The 12,115-nt window shown below is 47.2% G+C and overlaps 1 protein-coding gene across 1 annotated transcript in view; it reads left to right on the forward strand.

Moving 5' to 3' along the window:
* The first annotated feature begins 4,657 nt into the window (after window positions 1-4,657).
* SUFU (SUFU negative regulator of hedgehog signaling) overlaps window positions 4,658-12,115 on the forward strand; it is a 118,204-nt gene continuing 110,746 nt past the window's right edge. Inside the window, 2 exon segments of the mRNA XM_030568507.1 lie at window positions 4,658-4,815; window positions 9,703-9,837. Coding sequence (XP_030424367.1) covers window positions 4,658-4,815; window positions 9,703-9,837 — 293 coding nt within the window.

A 12,115-nucleotide genomic window follows, 5' to 3' on the forward strand; every position in this document is an offset into this window, starting at 1 on the left:
GCCACTTTCCAGCCACCCAGCTCTGAAGGCAGCAGCACAGAAGTAAGGGTGGCATGGTATGGTACTGCCACCCCTTCGTCTGCACTGCTGCTGGCAGGGTGCTGCCTTCAGAGCTGGGAGGCTGAAGAGCAACAGCTGTTGGCTGGATGCCCAGCTCTGAAGGCAGCGCAGACGTAAGGGTGGCAATACTGCAACTCCCCCTAAAATAACCTGGTAACCCCATGAACCAATTCCCTTTTGGGTCAGGACCCCAGTTTTGGAAACCCTGGTCTTCTCTGTGAAATCTGTGTAGTATAGTGTAAAACCACACAAAAGACCAGATTTCATGGTCCATGACGTGTTTTTCGTGGCTGTGAATTTGGTAGAGCCCTACTTATGGGACTATTCATAAGTGTATAAACTTAAGCACATGCACAAGACTTTGCAGGATCAGAGCCCTGACTCCAGTTTCTAGTGTAGACTGGTACTTCACTTTGTGTTGTATGCAGGCAAAAGCCTTGGTTAGACAGTTGATAAATCACAGTTTTAAAAATGTCTGATTTAATTATGCAAAGGAAAAATAGGAGCAATGTAATTAAAGGTGGGGAATTCTAAAACAACAAAAACCATTAAGGTTGCTAAGTGACAATAAGGTTCCTGTGTTCTGTTCCCAATCCTGAATACCTACAACCTGTTCATATTTGCTCGGCCTAAGACTGAGACATGGGAGAAGTTGAGTGTGCAGGCAGGGGCTTAAGACAAAATCCTCTGCTGCTGAGGCTGCTGATGTTCTAATACTATCCACCCTGACTGAGCTGGTCTTACAATCAGAGAATATTAGGGTTGGAAGAGACCTCAGGAGGTCATCTAATCCAACCCCTGCTCAAAGCAGGACCAACACCAACTAAATCATCCCAGCCAGGGCTTTGTCAAACTGGGCCTTAAAAATCTCTAAGGAAGGAGATTCCACCACCTCCCTAGGTAACCCATTCCAGTGCTTCACCACCCTCCTAGTGAAATAGTGTTTCCTAATATAGACCTCCCACACTGTAACTTGAGACCATTGCTTCTTGTTCTGTCATCTGCCACCACTGAGAACAGCTGAGCTCCATCCTCTTGGAACCCCCCTTCAGGTAGTTGAAGGCTCCTGTCAAATCCCACCTCACTCTTCTCTTCTGCAGACTAAATAACCTCAGTTCCCTCAGCCTTTCCTCATAAGTCATGTGCCCCAGCCCCCTAATCATTTCCGTTGTCCTCCTCTGGACTCTTTCCAATTTGTCCACATCCCTTCTGTAGTGAGGGGACCAAAACTGGACGCAATACTCCAGGTGTGGCCTCAACAGTGCTGAATAGAGGGGAATAATCACTTCCCTCAATCTGCTGGCAATTGTCCTACTAATACAGCCCAAAATGCCATTAGCCTTCTTTGCAACAAGGGCACACTGCTGACTCATTTCCAGTTTCTTGTCTACTGTAATCCCCAGGTCTTTTTCTGCAGAACTGCTGCTTAGCCAGTCGGTCCCCAGCCTGTAGTGGTGCATGGGATTCTTCCTTCCTAAGCACAGGACTCTGCACATGTCCTTGTTGAACCTCATCAGATTTCTTTTTGGCCCAATCCTTCAACTTGTCTAGGTCACTCAGGACCCTATCCCTACCCTCTATCGTATCTACCTCTCCCTGCAGCTTAGTGTCATCTGCAAACTTGCTGAGGGTGCAATCCATCCCATCATCCAGATCATTAATAAAAATGTTGAACAAAACCAGCCTCAGGACTGACCCATGGGGCACTCTGCTTGATACTGGCTGCCAACCAGACATCAAGTCATTGATCACTACCCGTTGAGCCCGACAATCTAGCCAGTTTTCTATCCACCTTCATATGGGACCTCCCACAGTTGCCACATATTTTCAAAGATAATGACCAATGGCTTTGCAATCACATCAGCCAACTCCCTCTGCACCCTTGGATGCATTATATCTGGACTCATGGACTTGTGCATGTCCAGCTTTTCTAAATAGTGTTTAGCCTGTTCTTTTACCACTGAGGGCTGCTCACCTCCTCCCCATACTGTATTGCCCAGTGCAGCAGTCTGGGAGTCTACAACTTCTTTGAGGGACAATAATCTCTATGGGTGTGTCAATTATCAAGTGAGTTCTGACAGCAGAGAGGAAGGTTCTCAGAGAGACACTGCCTCGGTTCATCTATGGCAAGAGTTACCAACTTGGTGCACACTGGGCAGAGTTCCAAGAGCAGTTTGTAACTGCCCTCAACTTTAATATAGAGATGCAGGCTCTGATCTCAGCATGCAATGGGGCCCTAAGAGAGGAGGAGGGGAGTTATCTGGGCCCTTTGGGGAAAGAATGGGGTTCTATGAGGGAGAATGGGGAGGAGGATGTGTAGGATGCCATGTAGCTTCACTTAGGACCCCTGGGCTATGGGTCGCCAAGATGAAGTCTTTGCCTGTGCTACTCTGTAGCAGACACCCAAATTAACACCTGATCAGGGATCATTGGGTATTTTCCTCCCACTCTGAATGTACATGGCAAAAGAGCAGGGTGTGTGTCACAAATTTCCCAGCTCAGGGCCGGTGCAAGGATGTTTCGTGCCCTAGGCGAAACTTCCACCTTGTGCCCTCCCCCCCCACACCCCTGCCCTGAGGCACCTCCCCCCGTGGCAGCTCCCCCCCTCTGCCTTGAGGCGCTCCCCTTGCGGCAGCTCCCCACCCCCTACCCTCCGCCCTGAGGCACCCCCCCGCCGCAGCTCACCCCTGCTCCGCGCACGAGCATGAGCACCTCAAACATGCCGTTGCTGCTTCACTTCTCCCGCCTCCCAGGCTTGCAGCACTTAAGCTGATTGGCACCGCAAGCCTGGGAGGCGGGAGAAGTGAAGCGGCCACGGCATGTTTGGCGAGGAGGCGGGGCAGGGAGTTCCCCTGCGTGTCACCCCCCTCCCCTTATTTGCTGTAGGCGGCCCTCGCCGCGCTCCCCTGCCCCAGCTCCCTCCGCCTAAATACCGGCAGCGACCGAGCGGCCAGAGATCCGGCTGCTGTGGTCGCTGCCAAAGAAAATGGCGCTTCCCCAAATGCCAGTGCCCTAAATGGTTGTACTGGCCCTGGTCCAGCTGCTGTTAGTGTAGGTCACCATGTGGGATTAGGGGGAAAAATGGGCCACCACTGAAAACTATGAGTTGGTCTCCTATAGCCTTAATACAGTCTCTTAGTTGTGCTTGGAGTCTAGTAGCCACCAGAATTGCCTAGGACCTCATAGTCTCTAAGGCAGTGGTTCCCAAACTGAGGTTCGTGAACCCTTGAGGGTTCGTGAAATGTATCAGGGAGTTCTCAGAAAAAAATTCTGTAATGGTGGAGTCATCCCTCGGGACATGGAGCCATCTTTGGGGGCTGGCAGCCTGAGCCCTGTGACCATGACTTCCTAGCACAAGAAGTTTAAGCTTTCTTGTAATTGTGTGTTGTTTGCCTGGACTGGAAGACCCAAATGCATGTCGGAAGAACTCTTTATTTGAGTTGTCTTCTTAAATACCTTCATGTTGTTTCATGTCTGGTACTCATTGATGAAACATATAGGAGGCTTAATTGAAGTGATATGAGCTACAAAATCTTGGAAGAATGTTGCTGTTTTCATTATGTAATAAAATTGACAATGTAATGAAAAATAATCATGTAATAATAAATAGTGTGTAATAAGCATGTCATAAAAAACACAAGTTATTTCCAGGATCACTGCTTCTATAATTTATGCTCAGGTAAAGGAGAAAATCCATCGAAGTATTCATTTTGGGGGAGGGTTTCACGAAATATGATATTTTAGTGAAAGGGGTTTGTGGTTTGTTAAAGTTTGGGAACCACTGCTCTATGGGAACATATTACCAGTCTTAGGGGGTTCTCCAATCCTAGGGTCCATTCCTCTTCCCAAATGGTCCCTATAGCTTCCCCACCCACTCCTCTACTCACATCCTATAGGGCCCCATTCTTCCAGCATGTGGCTCCTATAATTCCCACTCCTGCCCTATTCTTCCCTATAGGGTGTATTCTTCCCCTTCCTCCTAATCACCCCCCCATAGGGCCCCCACACCTCTCCTCCTCCTCTATAGGGCTCCAGTGTTCCCCCAAAGAGTCCCCATAGCTCCCCTCCTGCCCTATTGGGCCCCCATTCTTCTCCCTCCATAGGTCCAACTCTCATAACTTCTCTCCTCCCCTCTTTGTCTCCATAGGGCCCTCATCACTCTCCTCCTCTGCAACAGGGCCCCTATAGCTCCCTCCTCCACACAGGGCTCCATAGCGCCCCATCTCCCCCAGTTGCTCCCATAGCCCCGCCCCTAGAGGGCTTCACTCTCCTCCCTCCCGCTGCTGCAGCCGCAGGCCGCCGCCGCTAGGGGTCGCGCACGCGCCTCCCCCCGCCTCAGCAGGGGGTGGAGCCCGGCTGGGCGAGGAGGCCTGGCCTCCTGCGCTGCTATTGGCGGGGCCGCCCGCCAGTCAAAGTGCGGACAGCCAGGCCCGCCCGGCGCCGCCTCCTCGGGAGCCGCCGGTGGACGGAGCCGCCTGGGCCGGGCGTGTGGCGAGCCGGAGCCCGGAGCAGCCGCCTGGGCCGGGCGGGCCGGTTCCCCCCGGAGCGCGGCGCAGGGACCCCCCCCCCAGCCCGTCCCGCTCGGAGCGGCGGCCCCATGGAGGGCGCGCGGCCTGGCGGGGCCCCCCCCGGGGCCGGGCCCGGCTCCTTCCCCGCGCTCTTCCCCCCGGGGCTGCACGGCATCTACGGCGAGTGCCGCCGCCTCTACCCCGAGCAGCCCAACCCGCTGCAGGTCACCGCCATCCTCAAGTACTGGTGAGAGCGGGGGGGGGGCGGGGCGGCTGGGGGGGATCCTGCGGGGGGGTCGCACTGAGCGTGAGGGGGCAGGGACGGGGGGGATCCTGCTGGGGGTCGCACTGAGCGTGAGGGGGCAGGGACGGGATGGGGGGGATCCTGAGCGGGGGGGTCGCACTGAGCGTGGGGGGGCCGGGACGGGATGGGGGGATCCTGCGGGGGGGCTCCCTGAGCGTGGGGGGGCCGGGACGGGGGGGATCCTGCTGGGGGGTCGCACTGAGCGTGGGGGGGCCGGGACGGGATGGGGGGATCCTGCGGGGGGGGGTCGCACTGAGCGTGGGGGGGGCCGGGACGGGGGGGATCCTGCTGGGGGGTCGCACTGAGCGTGAGGGGGCAGGGACGGGATGGGGGGGATCCTGCGGGGGGGCTCCCTGAGCGTTAGGGGGGGCTGGGCGGCCGGGACGGTGGGGATCTAGAGGGGGGAGCTCTGGGTGAGTAGGGGGCTGGGCCATGCTAGGGGGCCTTGAGTGGGAGGGGGTGATCTTGAGTGGGGGGCCCTGGTTGGGAGCGGTGGGATGGGGGGTATACTGAGTGGCAGGGCTGGGCTCCCTGTTTGGGGGGAAGGATGGGGAGGGTCTTGTCTCGGAGGGCAGGCTCCCTGAAGGGGATCCTGGTTGGGGGGGCTGGGCCAGAGGGGCCCTGGGTGAATGGGGGGCTGGACCAGGTTAGGGGGCCTTGAATGGGGGGCTCCCTGAGTGGGAAAGGGAGATGCTGGGGGAGGTTCCTTGAGTGGGAAGAGTTGCCTGGGCCTGTGAGAGAGGATCGGGGCATGTCATGAGGTGGTGCATTGTTCTGAGGGGAGTTAATTCTGTGATCTACTCTTGTTCTTCATTTTAATCTGCCCTCACTTGGCACCAAGGAGAGCCAGGCCGAGGCACACTGTCCCTTCTCTGCGAACAGCTGCGGGCCACAGACCCCGGTTTGGAAATCTGTAGTGGGTCATCCTGGCTGGTGCAGGTTTAGGATTTTTCCCTGCAGAACTTTTTCTGGTGCTTTGAAAAAGTTTAATTAAGGCTCTCTGCATTCTGGCATTTTTCCCTTTAATTTCATCAGATCTTCCTCTGGCTAGGTAGAAATAGAAAAGTGGTTCTTCCTGTACCCATCTCTGACAGAACCAGGCAGTGACTGGTACTCTTGGAAAGATGTGCTGCTCTTGTGAGAATCTAGACCAGTGCTTTTTGGAGAAGAGTCTGATTCTTGTAGGTTCATTGGCTGCTAATCCAAATCGGGGATGTAGATCTAAAATTGTGGAATATCTGAGGAAGCTTGGAATAAAAATGGTTGGGTTTTTTTCCCGTGTGAGTGCAGGCTAACATTGTCCAAGTTTGATACCTAACGTAAGTGAGCAGATCAGGTCACTACAGTTGCTGCAATATAGATTTAGATGCCTTCCTTTTAAGCATTCAAGTGCGACAAGAATTTCCAGTCACTTCTGTTTAGGAGTCAGTATTTCTCTTCTGGCATCAGTTTATGCCAATGTCGACTGGAATGACTCAAGATTTGTGTGAGACGAAGATAGATTTGGATCTGTGATGATGATGATGAAGCCCTCTTTGGTTTTTGGGAATAAATAAATACCAAGGTGCTGATTGAATGAGATCTGTGTGCACTAACCTCCTAGATCCTGGGAAAGGAGCTAATGGCAGGGATGATACTGTTGCTTTTCTGTGGTCAGATCTGAGGTGGGCTCTAATGTTTATCACCATTGTTACCATGTGTGCGGTTTAATTGGTGATCATTATAATAGTGGGAGTTCCTCTAGCACTAACAGAGCACCAGTGGTGCAAATGTATACTCCACAGCTGCCTCCCAGAGGAGATTTTGGCACAAGGGCTAGAGTAGACCTAGTGTAATGAAGGGGAGATGACCTATTCATGGGCGTCTTTAAACATTTGTGGAAACTTTGCTGAATTCACTGCTGCTGTTCACTCGTGCATATGTTGTCTTCTGCCCTCATCCCTCTGGGCCGTAAGCTAGATCAGTGATAGTCAGATTGAGGCTTGTGAGCTGGAAGTGGCTCTTTAATGTGCACATGATATTAAAACATGGTGTGATGTAATTATTAACCAGCTTAAGTTATTAATAAATCAGGATGCTTTTACTATGTTATTAACCAATTATAGTTTATAAAAGATTATTTGGTCAGTTTTGCTGTGAGAATAATTGTTTCATTTACATTTTATTTTTATATAGTAATGGAACAATGAATTCACAGCATTGTGGTTCTTTTGGGTAATGTTGATCTCTAACTTAGCTCCTGAACCACTGAGGTCTGAGTATCACTGGTTTAGATTAAAAGAAGAAATAGCTCAGTGCCTCAGGAATAATATTGGAAAGCTAATCAGTTTTTAATTATACATAGTCTCTTTTTAAACAAAAAAATTCACAACTTTTTTTTTTTAAAGAGTATTGCAGTATTTAAAGGGTTTTCTGGCTTGCAAAGCAAGGCAAGTATCTATGTAAACATCCAGCAAAACCAAGTGACATGTTACCTCTTGAGGGGGGAAAAAACTGATGGATGAAAAATACTTCATGCGACAGGTGTGTCCTTTTAACATGTTTCATTTGCATATTTTTGGAAATTAATCCAGATAGCTCTCAGAGCTTTTGGAAGCACTCCTGTACCTATGTGAGTGGAAATTTCTTCTTTGTAATCTTCAGATGATTGCCCTTATTAAGAGAAGTGGTTAAATATTTCCAAAGTAACATTCCTTCAGAACATAAAATTGCAGGCAATAGAGCAGCATTGTTAGTTGTATTCCTTGCTTTAGTAGAAAAGTGTTCAAAGTTTTTGTAGAATTGAGGGTGACTGTTTCAGCTTCACTCTTTCACTAGTCTGTTTCCTGCCATATTTTATCGTTTCAAGGCATTTTTCTAGTAGTGCTATATTAGTTCCTATTCTAATGAATGTATCATGTTACCTCCTTTCACTAATCATCCCTTAGGAGGCTCTAGCTCAGTGGTTCTCAACTTGCGGCCCAGTCAGCACAGAGGTGCGGCCTATATGACATCCTCAGAGCCATACAGGTAATATTGGATGCAGCCCACATAACACATTGAGGGCCTCCAATAGTAAATAGTTTGAGAAACACTGCTCTAGCTGAATACATTTTTCAGGTATTTCTCCATGACAGAAGCCCAGGAAGTTTAACATTGGTCAACAGGGAATTCTTCATGCAAGTACAGTTTCTCCCTGAGGCTAATCTTATTGCTCACATCCCTTATCCAACTGAACGTGGTGTAACACATTTATTTCCTATGCTAACGTGTTAACTTTATGCAATTAGAATTTTCAAAAAAATTCTAAACACTTCCATTTATCACAACTTTTTGTCGGAACCTTTATATGGAGAAATGAAGATTATAGTATAATTGCAAAGCGTGCATTATAGCATACTCCTGCCGAGGACAGTATTTGAAGAGGTATTTGGAAGGCCGAAAATAATGATGATTCAGATATTTATGCAACATATGGATTGTTCTGGTGAATTATTTGTATAGCATGCAGAGTGTACTTAAGTGTGCTTACAGACAAGCTTCTGCCCTGATGCAATTACAGTCTAGGGCCCTGATATGCCTGTGAGCAGTAAATTACAGGATTGAGGCCTGACCGGACAACATACAAAGAGTTAGGGGCTAGGGTATAAGAAGAGAGATGGTTGTATGTGGCCATTTTAGTTTCTTGCCTCTTTTTTGTTTGGATCTTTTTACAGGTAGATCAGACAGGAAATGGTTAAACAGCTATTTGCTCTGTTCCATAAACTTGGCTGACATCTTGTTACTTCTTGTCTTCATCTGTCCTTTCTGTTTTATGATAGTGTAAATAGCAAGGAAAACAGTTTAACACGTTTTCTCATGTGAACGGGGGAGTTACCTTTCTCTCTGCACAGCCAGATGTGACTACAAATTGATAATGAGGCTACTAACTTTGCTAATGTCAACCAAATTTCTTTTTCATCTTACAGCAGTAAAATTCTGCAAATTCCATTTTTATATAAAATGGATTATTCCATTAAATAGTCTGCTAGTTGCTATATTCTGACTGTAAGTAGTGTTCCACTATGCAACCAATTCTAATATTTAGCTTGATGCTGCGGTATATGTTTTTAAGTCATTCTAAATTGACATTCTTAGTGTACTTAGAGGACATTAATAACATAACTTTGCAGAGAGAATGACTTTTGTCTCCGGTATTCACATTTTGTTTGTTTTCAAACATATGCAATATTCTCTTAAAACTCAATCTTTTCTAATTCTACTTTAAGAAACAGAATGACTTAGAAAAAGTGGGAGTATACATTTCTGAACTGAGTTAAAGATTTGCAGTGTGAGTATTGCTACCACCACTTTTCTATTATTTTTCAATCATTTTGAGTGTTTTGTAGAAACTTTTTTTAGTAATGGTCCTCCAGACAGTTTCATGCTTTAACTTTAAAAACACTCAGCATATGAGATGCAAGCACCCTGTCTTGCTATGTTTAAAACTCTGGATTTAACTTGGCCTTATTCTTTATTTTCTCCAGAGGGAATTCGAGTATGCTAATTTCATTTTTGTCACTTGCAGTGATTTGAAGCAGGCCTTTGTCTGAAAGGCTCATACCAGCATCTGTGCAGACTGCATATTCATTTAGCATAAGACAGCCTTTCAAGACTCCCATGAAAATAAAAAGCACAGCTGAAAGTGTCATAACAAGACAGTTGTGATAATACATGGAAAAATTCACCTTTGTCTGCATAACTTTCTTTTTAAAAAAAATATATATGGGACTAATGATACTGAGCATGTAAAACAGTTAAAATTGTCTTTCTCCAATATTATACTGAGCTTCCTTTTGTGTTTTTTTACAGGTTGGGGGGACCAGATCCTCTGGACTACGTTAGCATGTACAGGAACTTGGGAAACCCAGCGTTGAATGTTCCTGAGCACTGGCATTATGTCAGCTTTGGGTTAAGTGACTTGTATGGAGACAACAGAGTTCACGAGTGAGTGTCTTATGGATTCTATTGCTGCATGTTGTGCTTTGTGTAGATTGTGGATGAGAAGGAGTGAGGGACAGTAAAACAGCATCTTGTTTGTGGGTCAAACATGCATATTTTTTGCTTTGTAGACCAAGATCGTGCAAAGGGAACTGCAACTCCTCATGGGTGTAGGAGTCTACCGTACAGTTCTCCTTGCAAGACCAGGGCCTACTTTAGAATGTGATTGGTTAACTTATTTTTTTAATGATTTTAACTTCTGATAAAATTCTTATTTTTCTTCTGCTTGATACTTTATTGATATTTAAACTGTTCCGCTGTGGTCCTCTTAAACCCTCACCAATCACCTGTTAAGAACCACCTCCTTAAAATGCCATTGGAGCACCTTTCCTTGAGCTGGGAAGGCAACATTTAATATCAGTGTGGGCATAGGAGGCATTTGTAGATTCTGGGACCCCATGCCACTCAATATAAAGGTGCCAAGATACAGAAATAGAAGCATAAGAAAATAATCATTTGGTCTCTGTTCTCACTCCCCTAGTGTTGGGCTGCTCACACATGGAGATGGTTCCTCTCTCCCTGCTACTTTCTTCCTTCTCCTTCCTCTTTTTTAGTTTCTGATATGGTGAATAGGCTTCTGTCAGGTTATGTTGCATCAGGCTAAGAAAAGTCAGGCTAGATCTTATTCTGGTCTTTTCTACTGATCTTGACCATTAATTAGAGGTAGAGCAAGCAACAGTAGCTGATAAACATATGGGCTGTGGTTGCCAAGCCTTCTCAGAGTAGTGTGTCTAGTCTTCTAACTAGCCAGGAGTGGAGAGACCTTCCTGTTGTTACCTAGCTTTTATGGAGCAGAGACAGCTGATCTAGTGAATCTTGGAATTGTAGTGTTTTGCAGTTGAAGGGCAAATACCCCTGATTGTTGGTATGGTTGTGGGGGTCTAAATTAGCTAATCTAAGCTTACCACCTCTTTCTTGCCTGGGTTAAGCTCCAGCCAGCTGTTTTTCTCTCAGGTGCTTTGTCTCGCAGGCACACAGCCAGCTCGTTTAACTTCCCCCCACATCCACAATGCAGCAGGCAAAGTGAGTAGGTATCCACAGCCAGACACTTTAAGGTCTTGCTGAGGAATGCAAAGTTGCTTGTCAGCTAAGCTAGTATCTTTCACAAGCTGATTAGACAAAACGTCTGCATCTCTGAGACCTGGCAGGAAACCTTGACCAGCCTGGTACTGACCCAATTGACCCCACTCTACTAGCTACTCAGTAACAATGTAGGCCAAGAAGAAAGCAGGGGCAAATCAGGAGAAAGGGAGGGTGAGGTAGAGACTTCTTTCTCTCCGGACAGAAGAGACTCTATCCTGGACACACAAACCTTAGCGTGTTATGCAGAGAGGTGTCTTGCTGCTGCGTGTTATCTTGTCAGAGCCCAGGTCTGACCTTCAGAACCCAGTGTAATGCTTATCAATTTGCTCAAACTCCTGCCTGAAAGGAATGGTAATGAGTAGGGTATGGAGTTGGCGTCCCTCCTAAAGATATCTGTGTTGGATAAATGCATTTATCCATCAAAAAGTACATTATGTAAGGACACTACTTTCTTCAGCCTTCAACCTGACTTTAACATGTACCCTATCTTTACCTAAACCAAGCTGATGTACCTGAAACATTAAGTGTCATTCTTAGGACAAGATATCTACTGTGGGCTAAACTTTCCAGAAGCAACCTAGTAAATAGTGTTCAGAATCTGAAGTAGAATTTTCCAAAAATTAAACCTTCTAACTTTTTATCTGGTCAAATGACTTGGCCTAGAAATTCCAAATTGGTTGATCTCAGTGGAGAGAGATATTTTGCTGATTGTGGCGCAGGGGGATTATTGACATATTCAGCTCTTGTGGCTCAAATGAAGGGTGATAGAGAGCCATGTCTGGTGAGGTGTGTGTTGTGCACTGGAGGAGCAGTATTTCTCTCTTTATGGAGCGTGCACACTCCACTAAGACTTCTGAGCAATTTCCTCCCCCCCCCCATCTCTCAAATTGATTTGAGAGCTAGCTTTTCTTTTTTGGTTGAAAAATCCTTAATATTATGTGCCCTTTGGGGACCAACCCCCTCAATTCCTAACTTCAGATTTTCAAGGTTTAAGGTTCAGTTTAAACCCAACCTTCCAAACACTACAGAGCGGGGACATGCACAGTCAAGAACCCTCAAGCAACCCTACCTGGCAAGTCACTTCACCTTTGTACCTTAGTTTACCTGTCTGTAAAATGGGGATAATACTTGCTGTCCTCTG

Source organism: Gopherus evgoodei, chromosome 7 (assembly GCF_007399415.2).
Source record: "Gopherus evgoodei ecotype Sinaloan lineage chromosome 7, rGopEvg1_v1.p, whole genome shotgun sequence".
Lineage (NCBI taxonomy): Eukaryota > Metazoa > Chordata > Testudines > Testudinidae > Gopherus > Gopherus evgoodei.